Source organism: Choloepus didactylus, chromosome 5 (assembly GCF_015220235.1).
Source record: "Choloepus didactylus isolate mChoDid1 chromosome 5, mChoDid1.pri, whole genome shotgun sequence".
Classification (NCBI taxonomy): Eukaryota; Metazoa; Chordata; class Mammalia; order Pilosa; family Megalonychidae; genus Choloepus; species Choloepus didactylus.
In genome coordinates, this window is record NC_051311.1 from 107077142 (window position 1) to 107100545 (window position 23404).

The 23404-nt window shown below is 37.1% G+C and overlaps 2 protein-coding genes across 6 annotated transcripts in view; one reads left to right on the forward strand and one right to left on the reverse strand.

Moving 5' to 3' along the window:
- Positions 1-883: 883 nt before the first annotated feature.
- On the reverse strand, positions 884-1198 carry LOC119534940 (cytochrome c-like). Its single transcript, XM_037837483.1, has one exon. It carries the CDS (start codon positions 1196-1198, stop codon positions 884-886), a length of 315 nt encoding a protein of 104 aa, XP_037693411.1.
- Positions 1199-8428: 7230 nt separating this feature from the next.
- GTPBP10 (GTP binding protein 10) overlaps positions 8429-23404 on the forward strand; it is a 48804-nt gene continuing 33828 nt past the window's right edge. Inside the window, exons 1-4 of one of the 5 annotated variants that reach the window (XM_037836613.1) lie at positions 8429-8517; positions 10911-11104; positions 17343-17434; positions 17861-18005. In XM_037836613.1, coding sequence (XP_037692541.1) covers positions 8485-8517; positions 10911-11104; positions 17343-17434; positions 17861-18005 — 464 coding nt within the window. In that variant the 5' untranslated portion in view covers positions 8429-8484. Of the gene's footprint in view, positions 8518-8619; positions 8689-9587; positions 9898-10910; positions 11105-17342; positions 17435-17860; positions 18006-23404 lie in introns of those variants that run through there. The other 4 variants (XM_037836614.1, XM_037836612.1, XM_037836616.1 and 1 more) reach the window with 4 other exon arrangements.

Genomic DNA, 23404 nt, shown 5'->3' on the forward strand with positions numbered 1-23404 from the left:
TAGATTGTAAAATTTATTAGGCCTGTTAGTCTATAAATGTACCAGTGAGCCTTCTGATGTCCAGCATGTAGACCTGGCCCAAATGCTGGTATACTTATCTATGACCTTTCACTCTTCCTCTTTAGTCCATTTTTCACACTTGCACATAATATGATTTTAAAATGCAACTCTGTACGCTCTCCTGTTGAACTACTGTGAGGCTCATTCAATGTAGGCTCATGAAAACATAATAAACTCATTATGGTATGCAAGGACTTTTCTTTTTTTATGAAAAGGGTTCAGCATTCTTTATTTGGTATTATACATAAACCATATCAAAATGCTTTTTGTTAATTAAAAGGCAAGATTTTAGATACAGGGAATTTTAATTAGATTTACACAGTTAAGACCAGAGAAATAAAGTGGACATAGCTAGCTTATTTTCAGCACTTGCCTTTAAACAGGCTGATAAATACCAACTGAAACCAACTGAGTCTTGTTCTGTTCTAGGAAACAGTGAAGGGGTTTCCTTAGTATTTAAATATATTCATAAAACCAGTTATATAAATCTAAATATAAAACCGATCTCTTATAGGTTGTGAGTTGACATTTACCATCTTTGTGGAAAGCTGAACATTACTAATTCAACCTAGCCTCAAGTCCAATTAAACCTTTAGAAGGGGGAAATAGTGATAGCATTTGCCAAACCAGAATTACTATCAAAATTCGAAAAGCTTGATCATATTCATTTAACTATAGCTAACCTTATTTAACTCAGGACTGTCCAACAAAAATGATGCCATTCATGATCTGAATTCTGGTGTATGACATCAATTTAAATATGGTACTTGTAAAAATGTCACAAGACATTTGTTTTGTAATAAATAAACACAGTGGCCAACTATTACTCATTAGTAGCTTTTTTGAGATAAGTTATCAAGTTTTCCCTTTCTGTCTTCTTAATGCCAGCAAAGATCATTTTTGTTCCAGGGATGTACTTCTTGGGATACTCCAAATACTCCGTCAGTGTCTCATTGTCCCAAGTGATACCTTTCCTCTTGCTGGCATGTGTATAAGAAAATCCAGGGGCCTGACCTGTCTTCCGCCCAAACAGACCATGAAGATTTGGCCCAGTCTTGTGCTTGCCTCCCTTTTCCATGGTGTGGTACTGGGCACACTTCTCAACAAAAATCATCTTGCTCTTCTCAATATCACCCATTTTGAATTCGCTCTTTCATTGCACACAACGCAAAGGTCCCCGTGCGGAAGCCAAACGTCCCGCTCTCCTGCAAGGACTTTTATACAAACCTATGCTTCTCTCTTCACCCCCATCTCTGAGTGCTTTATCTTTCCTCCACAGCATTTTCTGGCCTCATTGAACTACAGCAGTACCTCAAGATTTGTACAATCTCTCATCTTACACTTTTGCAAATCTACGGTGACAAAGGCCCTGTTCCTTCTCAACAATGCCTATCCAACCTATGTAGACCTGTACATATATTTCTCACTGTAATATAATCACTGCATGTTTAACTTTCTTACTAGAAAGTATCTTGAAATCTGGGACTCTCATTGCTAATATACTTAGTGCTGCTTTGGATGTATTATGACCCCCCAAATGCCACGTTCTTTGATGCAATCTTGTGGGGGAAGACGTATTAATGTTGATTCAATTGTAATTCTTTGAGTGTTTCCATGGAGATTCGATCCACCCAACTGTAGGTGATATCTCTGATTAGATAATTTCCATGGAGGTGTGGCCCTTCCCATTCAGCTTGGGCCTTGATTAGTTTACCAGAGCACTATACAAGCTCAGACAGAAGGAGTGAGCTTGCTACAGCCAAGAGGGACACTTTTAAGAATGCACAGGAGCTGAGAGAGGAGCTACAGCTTACAGAAACATTTTGGAAACAGCCTTTGAAAGCAGTCTTTTGCTCCTGAGAAGCTAAGAGAGTTCAAATGCCCCAAGAGCAACTAAGAGTGACATTTTTGAGAAGCTGCAGCCTAGAAAGGAACATTCTGGGAGAAAGCCATTTTGAATCCAGAACTCCAGAGCAGATGCCAGTCACATGCCTTCCCAGCTAACAGAGGTTTTCTGGGTGCCATTGGCTATCCTCCAGTGAAGGTACCTGTTCTAGTTTGCTAATGCTGCCAGAATGCAAAACACCAGAAATGGATTGGCTTTTATAAAAGGGGGTTTATTTGGGTACAGAGTTACAGTCTTAAGGCCATAAAGTGTCCATCAACAAAGGGTACCCTCACTGGAGGATGGCCAATGGTGTCTAGAAAATCTCTGTTAGCTGGGAAGGCACCTGGCTGCTGTCTGCTCCAAAGTTCTGGCTTTCTCCCAGGACGTTTCTCTCTAGGATGTAGTTCCTCAAAAATGTCACTCTTAGTTGCTCTTGGGGTGTCTGTCCTCTCTTAGCTTCTCTAGAGCAAGAGTCTGCTTTCAATGGCCATCTTCAAAATGTCTCTGTAAACTGCGGTTCCTCTCTCAGCTTCTGTGCATTCTTCAAAGTGTCTCTCTTGGCTGTAGAAAGCTTGCTCCTTCTGTCTGAGCTTATATAGTACTCCAGTAATTTAATTCAGACCCACTCTCAATGGAAATTATCCAACCACAGGTCTTGTCCACAGCTGATTGAATCACATCTCCATGGAAACACCCAAAGGATTCCAAAATCTAATCAACACTAATATGTCTGCCCACACAAGATTGCATCAAAGATAATGGCATCTTGGGGGACATAATACATCGAACTGGCACAGTACCTGATTGTTGATGCATTACCTTGGACACTTTATGGCCTTATGACTGTAATTGTGTAATCAAATAAACCCTCTTTTATAAAAGCCAATCCATTTCTGGTGTTTTGGATTCCAGCAGCATTAGCAAACAAGAACATAGTTTTAGCAGCTGAGGCTGTAAGTTTTAAAATTCATTGCTCTCAGTGGCTGTGTTTCCTACCACATGGAGAAGCATGCTCTGTAATGAGACAGAAGAATGAAGTTGTCATGGAAGCAGAGTTAAGAAAGAGTCCTTATTGTATTCCAGTATCTGGTTCTTGTTTTGATGTCCAGATTCATTTCTTCTCTATTCATGAATTGAGCATTGAATTCTGTGAGATGCCACCAGATATCCTTCTAATAAATTCCCCTTTTTGCTTCAAAAAAAAAGAAAGAAAGAAAGAAAAGAAAAAAGGAAAGAAAAAAGCAGGTGCTTTAAGAGCAAAGCAAAATCATGCTTAATAGGGATGTCTTCTCCACTCACTATGAATTCGGGCATCAGAAAAATTAAAATTTGCTTCTTTCTTCCATTAACCCAACCACTCTACTCAGTTATTCATGCTTAGATTTTCAGTACCCATGCCAGTGTCCTAACACATAGCTGAGTGCATGGAACAAATTAGGATCTCAATAATTGTTACATGAATCAGTGAATGAGCTAAGTGTAAATTCTTAGAAAGTAAGGCAGTAAGATAAATCCACTTTATTTTTATTCACAAAGATATTGTTTCAGGATAATAATTACAAGTGAGTCCCTCACTTTAACAACGCTTCATTTTAATTTAGAGAAAGAAGGACTTAGCTGGTATATAGCCCTTATTTATACCATCCATTTACCTTTATCATCTAAAAGAACTTAAATGATTGAGTCTTACAGTGTAAGACCCCAATTTATAATAGTTTTCAGAGTATCAATATTTTGAATAGTATGAAACTAAAGAATATTTGACATGTTACTTTTGGGGGACTGTAAGTCTAATAAGTGAGAATAACTCTATTTCCCACTTCAGGCAATTCATATGTCATAGGAGTTAGCGATATAGCTATTGTATTTCTTATGAATACATTAATTAACTAACAAATATTCAGGAAGTATATGCTATATCCAAGGTCTGAGCCAGATGGACCCTGTTAGGAAATATATAAATGGAAAATAGGCAGATAACGTAAATAATTGAGGGTGGCAATATATCCAGTTTTTTGTTTTTTTTTTTAAGTTTTTTTTTCCAGCCTTTGTTGTAGATAGAGGTGACAATGATAAATAAGGATGGAATTTTCAGGAAAGCAACTTTATTAATGTTCCCACCTGTAACATGAACGTGATGGCTGGAACTGCAGCAATTATGAAGATACCATGAAGGGATCTTGAATATAGTAATATGATTAGATTTGTATATTTAAGGAAAATTAAAACTTGTTATGAAGAGAAAATGCAGTGAGGAAACATTTTGGTAATACACACTAGTAAATCTAATTCAATTATTACTTCTTGCCAACTTAAAACATTCATAACAAAAATAGTAGATTCTGAAGAGTATCAGAAAGTTAATCTCACAGCAAATGCAGAGATATAAATATTATCTCACAGCAAATGCAGCTATTTATGACTTTATGTTAATGGAGAGAAGTGGAATGAATAATATAAAGTAACAAAAATATGTTTATGGTTCTAAATGTAGTGCTGTACTTTCAAAATGTGCTATATATAATCTTTCCTGGGAATTTGAGTACACTTATCATTTCATAAAACCAGACTTGGACATACCTATTGTTCCGGTTTGCTAGAGCTGCCATTATGCAAAATACCAGAAATAGATTGGCTTTTATAAAGAAGATTTATTATGTTACAGATTTACAGTTCTAAGGCCAGAGAAGTGTCCAAACTACAGCAAGAGAATACCTTCACTGAAGAAAGGCCGACGGCATCTGGAAAACCTCTGTCAGCTGGGAAGGCATGTGGCTGACATCTGCTGATCCTTTGCTCCCAGGTTACATTTCAAAACGGCTTTCTCCAAAATGTCTCTGGGCTTCTGTCTCTCTTACCTTCTCTCAGCTCTCTGCTTGATTTTCCTGGGGCATTTCTCTCTAAGTGTCTGGGGGGGCCTCTCTTAGCTTCTCTGGGGCAAATTCTGGGCTTTGTCTCTTCGCTTAGAGTCTCCAAATGTCCTGTCTGTATCTCCCAATGTCTCCAAACATCTGGGTCTATGTTGGCTCTTAGCATCTCTTGGGGCCCAACTCTGTATTACATATTTTAGCTTCTCTCCAAAATGTCTCTCTCAGCTTCTCTGAGCTCCTTTTCTTTCTGAGCTCTCTTAAAGGACTCCAGTGATCTAATTAAGATCACTGGAATGGGCAGGGTCACACCTCCATGGAAATGATCTAATCAAAAGGTCTCACCTACAGTTGGGGGGGTGGATCACATCTCCATGGAAACAACCTAATAAAAACACTAATAAGTCTGCCCCCACAAGATTGCATCAAGGAGCATGGCTTTTGTGGGGGACATAATAGATTCAAACCAGCACAGTTATATAGGCTTATTTATTTACACATTCACCTTCCTACTTTCCCATCTGATTCCAACTCAATCCTGGTTTAGGCCCATGGTTAATACCACAGAAAACATCTCCTATAGGCAGATATGAATGTCTTGTGTGTCCACCAAAAATCTCTTCCACTGACCTACTGTGATACCAGAAAATTTCAGTATTAGAGTTATTTCTCCAAAACAAAGTAACTAGTTCATTAGAGCTAACTTCAATCCAATTCCACCTTGAAACATCTTGGTACAAGATGTCCTCAGGAAATAAAGTCTGGGTAAGTTTGATATGAGAGAAAAGAGGGAGAGAACTAAAGATGTCTGCTGAACAAGAACAGGCCACACTGAAGATTTCCTCGCAGGCCCTGTGAACTGAGTTGTGGAAGACAGGAGGCTGGCACTTCCTGGAAGTCAGTGAATACCAGAGGGAGTGGTGTGAAACTGACAGCAGACTCGACCTTTGCAGTTCATATAGGGACCCCCTAACCTGGCTATGTTGACCTTCTTGGACAGGTAGAACCAAAAGCATGGTAAACACAAAGCAGAAACCCAACTAAGAACAGGTAAGAAGACACAAGATCAGTTTAGATAATCTACAAAGACGAAATCAAGTCAGGATATTTTCATTTCAGTCATCTGACAAAATCAAACAATACAATACCATAAAGATATTAGAGTTGTTAATTATGTATTTGTCCATTTTATGCTGAAGAGTGCACTAAAATGTTAACTAGATTAGGTGCAATATGGTGTCCAGGATCGGATTCTGGAACTAGTTGAAAACCTAGTGAGATCCAAATAAAGTTTATAGTTTATAGTTAATAGTACTGTATCAATGGTAATTTCTTCATGACCAATGGTTACATAAGATTTTAACATTAGGGCAAACTGGGCAAAGAGTATATAGGAACTCTTTGTACTATCTCTGTAATTTTTCTGTAAATCTAAAATTATTTCAAAATATAAAGTATTTTGAAAAATGTTGATTAGAAAAACTCTAGTTTATGTTGCAAAATTTTAAAAATCAAATTGAGTTATGCCAATGGTTCATTTCATGACAACTATGCAAGATTCTCTAGTGTCATTCATTTTAATGATTTCCCCATATTTAAATGTTCTGGGCTGCTGTGGGGGAGGTATCTTCTCTTCTCAGTTGCAGAGTACTAATATTTTCTTCCAGTAATGAGTTCTGTATCAGATCTGTATAGCGCTTGGGGTCATTTTACTCCATCTTCATTTTAGGTGCACATGTTAAAGGAGACAGTGTCTAGCATCCAGCTTCATAATGTTGTTGTTAATTTCAGAACTAACTGGTGACCAAGATGGCCTTACCTTCCCTTTAGCTCGACTAAACTTAAGACAGTCTTTTCCCTGACTCCTGGCCCCTGTCCTCCCTCTCACCCTGGTCCTGACATTATCCAGATGCCTGAGAGGCTCCTAACCAGGTAGCTCCTCCTAACTAGGTAGTTCCTTTCTCCCTGCCCTTACAGACTCCAGGTGGTCTAATTATTAGAACCAACTGGTCCTAATTGCAACTTCAGTAAATAACTCACCCATCCCAGTGATCAGCCTCCACACACACACACCTTACTATCTTCCAGGGCTTTTTCCCCAACCTACTCCCAGCCCTTAAAATGCTTGCCTTCCTTTGTTTCAAAAGATTTGATTTCCACTTTCTCTCTACAACATGGTAACTTTGAGTAAAGTAATCCTTGCTTGTTTCACATTGCCCTTTGCAATTTTTTCTTTTATGCTGGTAACAGAGTTGTAATAAATACCTCAGGCTCTGCCCATGTTTTGTTCAAGGAATGTAATATGCTTTCTTCTTTATTGATAGCACACAATGATCCTCAACATTTTGAGATATTTTGATATCAATTGCTCCTTTATTTTTTATTTGCTGTTATTTCCCCAGGTAAATGTTATAGGAAAGAAAACAATTTGGGCATGTGTCCACTAATGAGACATAAACATTAGAAAATATATTAAATAAATAGACTGTGCTCAACAACAGATTAAGAACACCTAGTAAAGACAGTAATTGAAATGGCAACAAATGTAATCAAGATTCAACAAAAATAATCTACACAGTAACAATCTAATATCCTGATTAATGAGATAGATACATTTGATGGAAATAAACATTTATAATGTCAGGTTAATATTCAACATTCAAGTAATCCATAGAGGGGGAAAATTTATCCATTACAGGTTAAATGACAATTACCGTTTTATGGATTGCCAGGGAGGGGGCCCAATAGCAGCAAAGAAATCAAGACAAAGACGGATGGTTTTCACATCTGCAATTCCAAATAATCACCATCAGAAGTGAGAGATGTCTTATTGACCTGTGAAAAGAATTCAAGAAATTAATGGTTTGGGTGGTTAAGAAAGAGTAAGACTGGCCGTGTAGTTCAGGGTGGCCTAGCATGGATGTGTACATTTTTCACTGCACCGAGGGCACGGAGAGGGGAGAGGTGATTGTGCTTGAAATCCAGCCACTCTCTGCTCTTCCTGCCCAGGCTGAGGAAAGGTAATTTCTAATTCTCTTTAAGGCGCGATTCTAATGAGATTTGGATAAAGATCCTTGTGTATCCAACTCCAAGTTTCTTTCTCCACTGCACACAATGAGACTCTTCTTGTGGTTCTCAGATCCTAAAATACTTTTGTGCCACAAATTTTAAATTTATTGTTTCCTAGAAGCGTTTGCTGGCGACTACTCAGCTAATCAATGAACTAACAACAAGCTAACACCTTTCCGGACTCCTCTTTCCAAGCTGTTTCCCTGTCTTATTATGCAGTAGGTCTTACGATCTGAGGTTTTTTTCCACTCTGCTTCACCAAGAGTAAAGATTCTTAAGATTTCCATAATTAGCATAAAAATTCCTCCAAAGCAGCTTAGTCTCCAGGGGCATGCAATTAAAAATGTTAATTCTTGAGGTATCCACTCTGCACCCAACGTTTTCTCAGAGTCTCATTCTCCCGCTTTCCCGTAGTAAAAAGAGGACCCCCGCCACCGTCTCTCCCGGTGGCGCGCCGCACAGCGCATGCGCCAGTCCCTACGGGACCGCGCGGTACAGGGAAACATCGCGCCGGTGGAGGGTAGTGACGTGCAAAAGGCTGCGCCGTCCTTCAGTTCCCTCTGCTTGCTCAGGAGGGAATCGTGGCCTAGAGCTCGAGCTATGGTGCGCTGCAGTTGCGTGCTATTCAGAAAGGTGCGTGCCTGGTGCTCTTTTGCCTGGTACCCCTACTCCCACTTCGGGACTGGTTCTTTCCCGCTTCCCGCCCCCAACACTTTTTCTTCTGTGGCGGCCTCTTTGCTGCCTGGTTCTGCTGTAGCCGTTTCCTCTCCTCCCCTCCCGGAGTCCAGGCTTTGCCAGTAAGGGGTGAGAAGGGTGTTTGGGGACAGGGTTTGAGGTTCGTTGGGGGGACTTGTGTGCACGTGAGGTGGGGAGCAGCCGTTTAGACACGCAATTTGGTATAGATGGAGTATAAGAGATGACTTTTTCTTTTGGCCCAAATAGTGTGTTTTTGCCTTCTTTTAAGTAATACTATCCATAGCTTGTTCTTATCATACTGTGTATTTTTTCCTCAAGTGCATTGTTTTAAAGATCTTTCTAAAGAAAACTTTTCGTCAGTACAAGAAAGTGTATATTTGGCTTTCCTTCTTGTGGGAACTTTAGGTCACTTTTTGTGCAGTGCCAACTTTAGAACCGCGTCTGTAACAAGTTACAACTCTTTCAAATTAAAAAAAAGCAAAAACAACTCTGTAGAAGGGCTTGGCTAGCCATGCTTTTTTTTTTAAAACCTGCTGGCATCATTTTGGCCAGTGCCTTAGCATAAAAAGTGTATGATATTCCTTTTAAGTAAGGTGAAGCCTCTGAATCTGAAGAGTCTGGAGCAGTACAGAATGTGTCAAACATTGAACTAAGCTTTTAAAACAAGAGCTTTCTTTTTATCAGAGGAAAAGGCATGATTAGTAATATTTCTGAGTGAAATTATACTTCATTGCAAACCCTATATTCTCCAGAAAATAGGTAGTAAAAAGAGAGACTTGTGAAGGGAGAACTTGGGCATATGAGGTAACTAATCTTCCAACTATAAAAGAAACAACTATATTGTTGGTAGATAAATTATTAAAGATGACTTTTGCTGCACTCCTATCCACCTCAATCTCAAATCTAGAGTGTTTCAGACTCACTGAGAGAGTTTTTGCTGAATATACTTGCTTGCTTATCTTCATGTCTTTGTCCAGATCATATTAGACTTGTCAGTTAGTTGGGTATATGTATTTTGGAAAAAAGTTCCCAGGTGTTCTTGATACAACTATCCTAAATGACTAAAGACATGAAGATTATAAATTTAAGAAATTACTCTTAAGGAAATTTGGTAGCCTGGGAGATGAATATACAAGGTCTTTACTTACAAGAAGTCCCCAATTTAGTGAGGGAAACAAGTAATCAACTAAATGCAGTACAATATTGTGAAAGGTGTACCAAAAGAAATATAGACAAATTGCTGACCGTTCTGTGAAGTCGTGGTAAATGTTGATCAGAGGAATTAAGGAAGACATCACAGAAAGTATGACATTTGAGGTGAGTTTATGATAGACAGAAAAGCACAAGTGGCATGCTAGGTAGAAGGAAAATCATGAGCAGAGTGGCATGGAGCCATAGGGGTACAAGGGATAGAGGGGAAGAGGAGATAGGAAATAGTGAAGTGAAGGAAAACAGAACTGGGAGGATAGGTTAAAGACTTTGAATATGTTACTAAGAATATTAGACTTCAGTTCATAAACAATAAAAAAACAAATGAAAACCCATGAATGGTTTCAAGTAGAGGGGAAACATGATTCAGAAAAATAGGCAAGGTGGAAAATGGATTGAGGAAGGAATACTAGAGACTGAAAGACCAGTTAGGAGCTGATGTGATGGTAAAGGCACTAGAGCAGTGGTACCAGAAAGGAAAAAAAATTAGCAGGATTTGGAAAAGAAGGAATGTAGTCTGAAACATTCCCATTTGTATAGTTTCAATGAATAGATAAACTATGGTTCCATTATTTGAGAAAACATTGGAGGAACAGATTTTGCCTGGGGAAAAGTTTGATTTTGTCGTGAAAATATGTCATATTTGGGGTGACTATTATCCATTCAACTAATACTTATAAGCAAATTACAAATTTGGTGGTTTCAAATATGAATTAGATACAGATCCTGTTCTTAGTTGCTTCTAATAAGAATCTTATGTCCTAGTGGAGATATCCAACAGACTGGACATAGAAAATATCTCACATAAGTAATTGCTACAACTGTATACAGTGAGATTACTCGGGGGAGACAGTCTAGGTTGAAGAGTGCCAAGGTTAGAAGCCCTGAGTATAGATGGGGCAACTATTCATAATTGTTTTTTAAAAAACAAAGACCCTTTAGAAAGGTAAGCAAATGGGAAAAGGAGGTCAGATAGGAGGTGACCTGAGACAAGGCTATAATTGGCATATAGATGCCATTGATTTTTTAAATTTTTAGACGATTTAGTGGCAACAACTAGAAAGGAGTTCTAAGTTATTAAAGACATATGGTGTACAAATTTTCTTTTTTTTTTTTTTAAGTATGGAAACTTCATTGATAACCTCAGACTCTTCACTAAGGGAGGAAGTGGCGGAATGGGCTATCCTCGATTAGGTGGAGAAGGTGGAAAAGGTGGTGACGTCTGGGTTGTAGCTGAAAAAAAAATTACTTTAAAACAACTTAAAGACAAATATCCTCAGAAACGGTTTGTGGCTGGAGGAGGAACAAACAGTCGGTAAGTGCTCCCTAAATAACTTTTGACTTTATATAGTCAATTCCCTCTAGAAGAACCCCCCCAAAAAAAAGTTGCGAAAGAAAGTAACTTAATTGGTAATTATTTTTCCCTGTTGGTACCTGAGCAAAAGTCTGCAATTTGTCTTAACTCTAATAAAGATAAAAGGCTGGTACTAAGGAATATAGTGGAGCTTTCCTTTTAAACATTTTATCCTTTTGTACTCCCAATGTTTGTGTTCTTTTTCACTACTGTAAAAACAGAAAACTATCTAAATCCCCACTGTTTCCTTCTAAAATTATTTTTGACAGTCTTGAGAAAACTTTTCTCAAATCTTAACTATACTCCCCACCACTGTTAGTTCTACCAGGGTCTCTTAGGTAGTGCTTAGAATTTAGAGCCTGTTTCACTGACACTTCCCTTGTATATTTTCCTTTTTCTTCTGTTTTAGTCTTCTCTATGATAGCAAAATCTTCCTTTTATTTTTTGTTGATGTTTTTTATTTTCAAAAGAATATATACTATGCTGGCCTCAAAATATGAGAAGGTTTTATCCTTTCATTAGAAAGAAAATTGAAGAAAAAAAAACTTTTCTTAAAGCTTCCATCAGTTTGCAGGCTGCTCTCATTCCACTGTTATTTCTTAGGAGATTTTGATATAAAGGTTAGACTTTTGCCTCTTCTTGCTTGGGTGTATTTAGTTAGCACAATTCTAGAGGATGGAATGGGGTTTAGTTGGGGGAATGGGTGTAGGCAAGGAACAGAAGGCTGGGATTCTGACACCCTTGTAATGCAGAGTGAGTACTGGTCCCAACAACAAAAAATTGTCCTACAGAAAATACCCAGCAGCTTCTCCCACCGGTAAAAGAATCCTTTAAATTTCTTTTGAATGCTTCTGTTTTATAAATAATTTGATTAAAACTATTTTAAATGGCAAATTTTGAAAGCCAATCATATTTGTTAGAATTTTAGTAATTAGTGCTTTGAATTCAGAAAGTTATTCTACTATCTTGATGTTACAGGTGGGAAAGAACAGTAGTTTGCATCATAGAATAAAATTTTTATCATCTTGTAATTTTCTTTGAAAAGTAGGATTGTTGTAATTCCAAGTTTATTCAGTGATCAGTTAAATGGTACACAAACAAGGATGAAGAGCTAAGTGTTAAGATACTTCGAATGAGAACATTTCTCTTACTGGAGTTGCGTATTGCAATTCTTGGAATGTAGTAGAGGCAAGACTTATTTTTCATTCTTATTTTATTTTACTACTGGTGAACTTTTCATTAAAATGTTATTTTTATATTAAAAACATTTGTCACTTAAATTTCAAAAGAGCCTTGGAAACAGCTTTTTAAAGAACTGAAATGGTATTTGATCATTTTCATGCAAAGCTTTAACCACTTTACTGGGAGATAATTTCATGATAAACAAAAGCAGTCTGAATTTTAGTAGACATTATTAGGTGTCTGAAATGAAAAATCTCACTTCATTGCATATATTTTGGAAGAGATCTTGAACCAAGTCTTTAGAGAGAAGTAAGACTTTGCCACAAAAACAAGGCAGGAAAGGGTGCTTAGGAAATAGAGCAATATTTATAAAGGGACTGGATTAGGAGGGAGCAAGCTATTTGGTGAAGTAATAAATAGCTATTTACAGCATAGCCCAGGTATGAGTGAAGTGGCATGTTGTGAAATAAAGTTATGATAGTCCAGATCATGGAGGGCATAATATGTCAGGTATAAGAGTTTGAATATTATCTTAGAGTGACTGGGAACCATCGAAGGATTTTAAATGGGCAAGTGACATTTGTGTTTTAGAAAATTCTTTCTGGGGATAATTGAATAAAGAATGAATGGGAGGTGATGATCGAGACTGGAGATAGGCGACCAGATTGGAAACTATTGCAGTATTTCAGAAATAATGAAGGTCTGAATTAAGTCTGGCCTCTTCCTGTCTTTCTAGTCTTATCTCCCTCCACATTCTATGTTCCCTGGCTCCAGCCTTCTTTTAGTTTCATAAACTGGTATTTGTCTTCTACTACAGAGCTTTTGTTCATGCTGTTCTTTCTCCTGTAATGCTTTTAACTCCCCTTCGCATAGCTGAATCTTATTCATCCTTCAGATGTAAGATTAAGCATCAGTTCCTTAAGCCTTATCTGACTTCCCTGATCAGGTTAAGAATTCCCATCCAGACCTACATGTGTAGGCTTTCATTTGTAAAACTTGTTACGGTTATAATTTTCCATTTTTAATGTATTTGATTAATGTTTACACTTCTACTAGAGTGTAAGCTCCATGAGGTCAGGGACCATGTCAGTTTTAGATCACCATTTTATTCCCAACATCTTGTACACTATTTGGCACTTGGTAGTTAGTTAACATTAGTTGAATGAATGAATTGGGATTGACAGAAATGGATGGATGATTAGAAATATATTAGTGATTGTTAGTGTATTGAAAGAGAAGGATAAATCAAGATGACTTCCTGGTTTCTGGCTTGAGTAGTGGGTAGATGGTGGTAACATTCTCTGAGAAGGATTACAGTAGAAGGTGGTAGCAGCGGTTGTGCCAGTTTGGATATATTATGTTCCTCCAAGAGTCATGTTTTAATGCAGTCTTGTGGGATATTTGGATTAGGTTGTTTCCATGGAGATGTAACTCACCCAGCTGTAGGTGATCATTTTGATTAGATTATTTCCATGGAGGTGTGATCCCGCCCATTCAGCATGGGTCTTGATTTAAAGTACTCCAGTACTCCACACAGGCCCAGATGCTTGCTGACACTGATGGTTAGACATGCTTGGAGATGCAGACAGAAGGATGTTTAGCTAAGAGATGAAGCTCAGAGTTTGCCCTGGGATATGCTAAGACAGGACCCCCAGGCTCCTAGAGAGAAACAGCCTGGGAGAAAGAACCAAGAAGGCACAGGAGCGGAGAGAGGAGCTGGAACACAACCCGGGATGAGTAGATGCTAGCCACATGCCTTCCCAGCTAACAGAGGTTTTCTGGATGCCATTGGCCTTTCTCCAGTGAAGGTATCTTCTTGTTGGTGCCCTAGTTTGGACACTTTTATGACCATAGAATTGTAACTTTGTAACCAAATAAAGCCCACTTTATAAAAGCCAATCCAATTCTGATATGTTGCATAACAGCAGCTCTAGCAAACCAGAATGGCAGTATAGGGAAAGAAATTTTGAGGGACCTGTAGAGATGTTTAGCAAGTAGTTGAAATACTGGTCTTGGTTCAGGAGCATGGTCTGGTCTAGATATGTAAGTTTGTCACTCATAAGCACTGGCCAGAAGTTGTGGTCCAAACTGTAAAGCCAAGAAGACTTGGTGTTTTGGAAGCTAGGGGGAAGAAGAGTTTGAAGGAGAAGGAAAGTTCATATTGTAAAGTTGAAGTAAATTAAGCCAAGAATTTAGATAAATTTGTTGAATGGCAAAAAATTGAATGAATTGTTTTATAGTTTCAGGAATTTTGTCTTCATGTTGTTAGTTTGGGTCCTATGAGAAGCAGACACCAAGATGAGATTAGATGAGTAAGAGATCTGTTAGGAAAAACTTGAGGGCAAATGGGGAGGGAATGAGAGGAGGTTGAGAAAGCTGTCAGACCATGGTGCAGGTCTAAGCCCTATGAAAGAAAGAGGGAAGGAAGGGAAGTTGGGTTAGAAAAGTTTCAGGCTGCTCTGCAGATCTAAGAAAGTTTTAGGCAATGCTGATGGAGAGTCCTTGTATCAAAACCACCCATTAGAGCAGTCCCCTGACTTGTAGGAAGGGTTCTGCCTTAGTAACCCCACCATATTCAGTAATTGGTTATATGTAGCCTGTGCGAAGTGTCCTTTTTGTCATTTCAGAGCATAGCAGCTGTGAGGGACATAGGTTAATTATGTTCCCTGGAGTCAGAGATCTCAGGTGAATTTTCATGGCCACCATGTTAATGCATTGTTCAAATTTTGTTTTTATAATACATAATCAAATTTATCAATATTTAGAGTTCTGCAAGTGCTTTATGAATTAATTACCTTACAAGTAATTATTGGGATTATGTTTCTGGTTGTAGAACCAAAGGATGAGACCCTTAGATTGAAGGGATAATTACTATTTTGTTCATTCACCAAATACTTTTTGAGCATCTACCACAAACTGTTAAAATAATGTCTTGTAGTAGATGATGAAAGATGAACTATACAATTCATCTTTGAATTGTGTATCAATTGTTTATCATGTTATGATTTTAAAGTATTGCTTTGCAAATTTCAGGGCAAAAGGTTTGTATGAGTCAATGAAAGTCATTTATGATTAATTTGAGAATACATTAGTGTTTTAACTTTTCAGAATCTTTTATACACGTGTATTTACACATTACCTGTTTATCCACATTTCACCTTAAGATTGGGCTCTCTGACCAGTCTGTGTCTTTACCCCAAACAACCAAGCTGAGTAAGTATTTTTGCTACCAGTCTCCCCCACCTCCCAATTTTCTGTCTTTCAAAGCTCACTTAATTCCACCTGAAAAGATTTACTCCCTATTGAATATGAATATCCCTTCTCTTCTACTCCCTCTTAAAAGATTTGTTCATGTGCTTCGATTTTTGGAAGAAGATGAAATTTATCTTGGGAAAAAGAACTTGGCTAGACTACCTGTTAAATGCTCTAAGCAATGATTTTCAAAGTTTGTCTGGCAATTCATTAGTGTGGTGGCTTTCAGACTTTTTTCATTGTAACTTAGAGTGGAAATATATTTTATATTGTAACCCAAACACACATACATGTTACTTCTGTTTTCAGTCTATTTTGTGGTATAGCATATATTATTTTTAAATGCCGTAGTATGACCCCTAGTTTGAAAAACATTGCACTAGGTTGTAAAATCAATTTAGTAGAATGCAACCTGCATTTAAAAAAATAAATAAATAAATAAAACCCAATAAAGTAGAATAGGAAACATCAGCCTGTATCACATACATAGTAATTATGAACTTTAAATTCATTTATTATCTACTGGGTCCTGCTTTATAATTTCTTACTGGGAGTCACAATTGAAGTTTGAGAGCTACTGCTCTGAAGAAAGCAATGCAGGCAACATGTAAATTCCTTGAAAGTGCTCAGGAACTGTGTAAAGCATGTCTGTTTCCTCAACTATAAAATAGGGATAATAATAGTATTTGTTTCACAGGATTGTCTTGAATCTTACGTAAGTTAATATAAATAAAGCTTTTAATAGTCCCTGGTACATAGAATTGGCTAAATAAGTGGCATATGGTTATATAATTACCATAATAATATAGCGGTTATCATTATCATAATTCTGTAATCGCTAATCTTTAATTTGTATATTTTTCTTTGTTTTAGGTAAAATTAATTCAGTCTCTTTCTAAAAATATCAAATAATATAGAAAAGTTAAAAAGAAAAAAGTCTAGTACCTATAATTCATCCATGCAGAGATAAATACTATTAACCTTTTCTTGATTTTTCTGACTTTCCTGTGTGTTTACACAAATGTAGTTAATCATAAAATTTTGCGGGCAAAACAAGCATAATATTTTGCAACCTGCTTTTTTTTACTTAACTTTTTTTTCCATGTCAGAAAATAGTTCAGAATGCTGTATAGTATTATAGTATTGGAAATTACATAATTTATTTTATCATTTAACTTATTGTTGAATTTTTTCTATTATGGCCACAATATGGTACACATCCTTTTGTATATATTATTTAACATACTTGTCCAATCATTTTTTTAGGATATAGTTCCAGATGTGAAATTGCTAAGTGTGTACCTTTTTTACCTTAGATACTTTTGATATTGCTTCCAGGAAGTTTGTACTAATTATTCTCTCATAAGCAGTTTGAGAGTAGCCAAATGAGCCTCCTATAAAGAAAGTACTCTCGTTTAAGGTCAATTTTTAAAAAACTTTTATTCAGTGGATTTTCTGTTTTTTCTAGTTATTTAAATTTCACCAATGATCACTTCAGATGTGCAACATTTTAGTTGTTAGGGTTGGAACAACTTTTGGTGGTTAGCTTGGTAACTTAAATTATTACTTAATACCATTTTGGGGGGATGTAACAGCCTGAAATATAAATATATAATTAGATATTGAACGTTTGGCAATTTCACATTAGTATTAGCCAGAGGAGTTTGCTGCTAGTCATCTTTGTAAACCATTATATTTGCTTAAAGCATGAACCACTTAATTTACTGGGTTTTCCATATATTTATTTAGCTTTATTTTCTTGTAGGGTTAGTGCGTTGAAAGGCTCCAAAGGAAAAGACTGTGAAATTCCTGTACCTGTTGGTATTTCTGTAACTGATGAAAATGGTAAAATTATAGGTGAGTGTGTATGGCTTCTAAAGTTATAAAAAATGTGCACATTTTCTAAAATTGCTTAGGGAGTTGGGAGGAATAGCTTCTCTGAATTTCAGAAAAAATATTTTTAACAGCAATTTCAGTTACTGATTTTTTATAAAAGAACTTTAAGACCTTGTGTAAAAGTTGGTCAAATTGACTGCTAGATTTAAGATTGTTTTAAAGATAAAAGAGTATTTACTTGGCTTTAAAACGCTTAAGTAATCTCTTTTCAACCCCTTACAAAAGTGTTTTTCCAGGGTAGAACTTTAATAGAAATTTAATTCTACTTTTTAGCCCTTTAAATTTGCAGATTAGAAGTTCTCAGCATATCTTTTTGAAAGAAAAATATCAGATTATTAATAAGCTCTACTTAATCATCTATTAACTATCTCTCCCCCCTCTTTTAAGGAGAGCTCAATAAAGAGAAAGAAAGAATTTTGGTAGCTGAAGGAGGTCTTGGTGGCAAATTACTTACAAATTTCTTACCATTGAAAGGCCAGAAACGAATAATTCACCTTGATCTAAAACTTATAGCTGATGTAGGCCTAGTGGGGTAAGTATCATTTGTATTTTTATTATTATACTTTCAGAGAGGAGGGCTCATAAATAGGAAATAAATGTAAATGGTAATTTGGGGCTAAGATTATTTCTTGTTTATGGAATTTATGCATTATGTGCATACTTTGAAAATATGCTGCTAAGTATGGTTATTTTCATATTGCCAACATATATAGTTTCACAATTAAGGAAGATCAGAGCAATTGAGTAGGTCTGTGAGAATTTAAGAGAATGAGTAAAGAAAGAAAAATCAATCAAATACAGTATTATAAGAAGGGAAAGAATGTTTCTAGATATTAGGGAATGGAATTAGAAAACCAAGCAAGTCACATTTTTTTTTTTAAATGCATGGAAGTGAAAAGGAAGAAAAAAATGGTTGAGATCTGTACAAATCTTAATAGAAATTTTGAGGTATCATTGATCAGATGGCTAAAGAGCATACTGACAATCTCAAACATCAGACTTATACACTACTGCATACCAAATTGGATCTTGCTGCGACTGCTTTCCTATCCTTCATCCCTCTGCTTAAGAGCTAACTATTCTTTGTTCTGCAGACCTCACAATGTTGTGCTCTTCCTCTAGCCTCCAATCTTTGATCAAACAATGCTATTTGGCTGAAGGATTTACAGACACTGGACTTGAAGGGTGTAGAGAGCAAGATAAAAAGTACTTAAAGGAAGGGAAAACAACTTTGCATTTTCTCCTCTGCTCTCTCACTGTAACCCCACTAGAGCATTATGCAGTAGCCAGATGGAAAGCTTAAGGAGAAGATACGGAAAACTGCTGTATTGCTGCTCTACTCCAAATCCCCAGTTCATTCTTTGCTTTCTCATAGGTTCTTTCTAAGCTCTTATCATTCTCCTCTGTAGCCAACTACTTGTTTCTTTACCAGAAAATCTTAGTCTGAATTCCTCACCTCTTTCCCTGCATGTCACCTCTTTCCCTGCCTGTCCTTTCCCTGCCTGTCCAGCCCCTAGGTCACACCACCAGTGACTTAAAGTTTGCAGAGACCCCATTCTTGCTGAAGTTTTAACAGGGAAGGATGTGATCTTTGCATTCCAACTTGTCATTCTAATTTAATTTTTTTCAATTAATGTAGTTATGGGTCATGAGGCATAAGTTCTGTTACACTATGTATTGTTCAGGAACATGGGTTTAATAAGGTTTTGTAGACGAGGGAATCCATCCACTCACAATCTCATTTTGGTAGAAATATGTTTCAAGTTACAAAGAGACACCTACATATTTCGGATCACAGCCTAAGAATAACCTAGAAGGGCTGAGTAGTAAAAAACGAAGGGGATTTTGCAATTAGACTCTTTGGGTTGGAATTTCAAATCCTTTGGTAAGTTATGTATCCTTTCTCAGCCAATGTTTTCTCATCTTTAATATGGGGTAGGGATAGTTCTTACCTTAAAATGTTGTTGGGAGGGTAAAATATTACATTTATAACACGATACATGCTTGAAATTTACATATGTTCAATGAATTGTAGCTACTGTCCACATCATTTTTATTTTGCGAACATACTGAAGATCACATATAGTGAACTACTAGGCTTTCAGAGTGGTTTTAAAATTAGAGCCAGTAATTAAAGCATGAAGATTTTTTTATTTGACATATGTTTTGATTTTTTTAACTTTTATCAAAAAATTAAAAAACAAATAAACAACAAAAAACATTTCAAACACAGCAAAGGAATAAGAAAAACAAATAACCTAAAATAACTACATTGCTTCCAACATGTTTCTACCATACTCCAAGAAAATTAACAAACCATAATCAAACACAGGCATAAGAAAAACCATATAACCTAAAATAACTACATTGAAGCTATTTTTTTTAAAGGCAGTAGCTTTTTTTTAAAATTTTTTTTTTAATTGAAATTGTTCAGATACCATACAACTATCCAAAGATCCAAAGTGTACAATCAGTTGCCCGTGGCATCTATCAACACAATTTTTTTTTTCAATTTTTAGAACATTTGCACTACTCCAGTAAAGAAATAAAGACAAAAAAAGGAAAGTCAAATCCTCCCATACCTCTAACCACGCCTCCCCTCCATTATTGATTCATAGTTTTGGTATAGTACGTTTGTTACTGTTGATGAAAGAATATTAAAATACTACTAACTGTAGTATATAGTTCGCAATAGGTATATATTTTTTCCCATGTGCTTTTCTATTATTAACTTCTAGTTATAATGGCATACATTTGTTTTAGTTCGTGAGAGAGAGTTCTAATATTTGTATAGTTAATCACGGACATTGTCCACCACAAGATTCACTGTTTTATACATTCCCATCTTTTAACCTCCAACTTTCCTTCTGGTGACATGCGTGACTCTGAGCTTACTCTTTCCACCACCTTCACACACCTTTCAGCACTGTTATTTATTCTCATAACATGCTACCATCTCCCCTGTCCATTTCCAAACGTTTAAGTTCACCCTAGTTGAACATTCTGCTCATAATAAGCAACTGCTCCCCATTCTTTAGCCTCATTTCTATATCCTGGTAACTTGTATTTCATGTCTATGAGTTTACATATTATAATTAGTTCATATCAGTGAGACCCTACAATATTTGCCTTTACGTGTCTGTCTTATTTTACTCAATATAGTGCCCTCATTGTTTCTTCATCAACCCATTTCTTTTAAGATGGTTTTGTTCACACACTGTACATTCCATCGTAAGTAAACAATCGTTGGTTTCCCTGTATAGTCACGTATTTATGTATTGAGCATTATCGCCACTCTCTATATAAGGACATCTCCATTTCTTCCACAAAGATGGAGGAAGAGTCAGACAAGGCAGAGAGGCAAAAGAAAAAGAGAAAGAGAGAAAAACAAACAAAGAAACAACAACAACAACAAAAACTATAGCTAGAAAGTGACAGAAGGAAAGATAGCATTAACCTAAAATAGAGTAAAGAGTCAGACAACATCACCAATGCCAGGGGTCCCATACCTTTCCCCTATTCCCACCCCCACCCCCCCATATGCATTTAGCTTTGGTATATTGCCTTTGTTACATTAAAGGAAGCATAATACAATGTTGCTATTAACTCTAGCCTCTAGTTTGCATTGCTTTTATTTCCCCCCAATCCCACCCTGTTTTTAACACCTTGTAATGCTGACATTCATTTATTCTACCTCATGTAAAAACATATTGTACCTTTTATTACACTCCTTGAGTATCCTGGGTTTCCCTGAGTTACACAGTCCCAGTCTTTATCGTTTGTCTTTTATTTTGGTGTCCCACATGGTCCCAGCCTTCCTCTTTCAACCATATTCATAGTCATGTTTGTTCAGTGTACTTACATAGCTGCGTTACTATCTCCCAAAATTGTTTTCCAAACCTCTCACTCCTGTCTTTTCCTTTCTGTCTGCAGTTCTTCCTTTAGTGTTTCCTGTAGAGCAGGTATCTTGTTCACAAACTCTGTCATTGTCTGTTTGTCAGAGAATATTTTAAGCTCTCCCTCATATCTGAAGGATAGTTTTGCTGGATATAGGATTCTTGGTTGGTGGTTTTTCTCTTTCAGTGTCTTAAATATATCACCCCACTTCCTTCTTGCCTCCATGGTTTCTATTGAGAAATCCAGACATAGTCTTATCAAGCTTCCTTTGTGTGTTATAGATTGCTTTTCTCTTGTTGCTTTCATGATTCTCTCTTTATCTTTGATGTTTGATCATCTGATTATTAAGTGTCTTGGTATAGGCATATTCAGATCTATTCTGTTTGTGGTACGCTGTGCTTCTTGGATCTGCAATTTTATGTCTTTCATAAGAGATGGGAAATTTTCATTGATTATTTTCTCTATTATTGCTTCTGCTCCTTTTCCCTTCTCTTCTCCTTCTGGGACACCAATGACACGCACATTCTTGCTCTTCGTTTTGTCTTTCAGCTCCTGGAGACGTTGCTGGTATTTTTCCTTTCTTTTCTGTATCTGTTCTTTTGTGTGTAGGCTTTCAGGTGCTTTGTTCTCCAGTTCCTGAGTGTTTTCTTCTCCCTCTTGAGTTCTGCTGTTGTATGTTTCCATTGTGTCTTTCATCTCTTGCATTGTGCCTTTCATTTCCACAGATTCTGCCAGTTGGTTTCTCAAACTTTCAATTTCTACCTTATGTATGCCCAGTGTTTTCATTATACTGTTCAGCTCTTTTGCCATATCTTCCCTAAACTTTTTGAATTGACTTATTATTAGTTGTTTCAATTCCTGTATCTCAGTTGAAGTGTAAATTTGTTCCTTTGACTGGGCCATAACTTGATTTTTCTTAGTGTAGGTTGTAGTTTTCTGTTGTCTAGGCATGGTTTCCTTGGTTACCCCAATCAGGTTTTCTCAGACCAGAATGGGCTCAGGTCCCAGAAGGAAGAACTATTCAGTATCCAGTTTCCCTGAGGGTGTCTTAGAAAATTGGTACACCCTGTGATGCCTCAGGTCCCTGTACTTTTCTGCCCAGCAGTTGGCGCCTGTTAGACTGTAATTCTTGACTGATGTAAGGAGATGTGGCTGTTTCCCCCCAGGCTCTGATGTCTGGTTCTGAATGGAAGGCCGGTAGTAGAGCTGGGCCCCACCCCTTTCCTCTTAGAGAAGATAGACCCCCTAGGAGGAGGTCATTAGCATTTCAGTGGTCTCTCTCTGCCTGTACTATCTCCACCCTTGTCTGGGTCAGAGCACTGGGAACTGAAAATGGCTGAGGCTTTCTCCACTGAGCTGAGAAAGGAACGGAAAGTCCCCTTCAGAGCTAGTCCGCGGTGACCCTCTGGCTCTCCAAGGTCAGTAGTCGCCCAAAGCATCTGTCTGCTCGTTGGGGGTTTGTAGCTCGTAGTGAGCAGTTCACACTCGCTAATTAAAACTCCAGTTGGAGCTCAACTGATCTATATTCGCTTGCTGGGAGAGAGCTCCTCTCTGGCACCACGAGGCTTTGCAGCTTGGGCTGTGGGGGGAGGGGTCTCCCGGCTTGGATCTGCAGTTTTTACTTAACAGATTTTATGCTGTGATCTTGGGTGTTTCTCCCAATTCAGTTTGGTGTATGATGAGTGGACAGTTACGTTTGTCCCCCTGCAGTTATTCCGGATTATTTACTAGTTGTTTCTGGTTTTTTTCAGTTGTTCCAGGGGGACTACTTAGCTTCCGCTCCTCTCTATGTCACCATCTTAGATCCTCCTCAACAGTAACATTGCAGTAGCTTTTTTTTTACTTTATCAAAAAATTAAAAAAAATTCAAACAAAACAAAACAAAGGAATAAGAAAACTAATAACCTAAAATAACTGCATTATAAAGCATGAAGATTCTTAAGCACAATATTTAACATTTGTGTTCTAGTGCTTTTAAATTAGGCATCTTTTCTTGAAAAGTTACTATGGTAAACACTAGCATAAACAGATATC

Bases quoted from the DNA above. Each gene is read 5' to 3' on its own strand.
- LOC119534940 (XM_037837483.1), bottom strand. From the start codon at position 1,198: ATGGGTGATATTGAGAAGAGCAAGATGATTTTTGTTGAGAAGTGTGCC.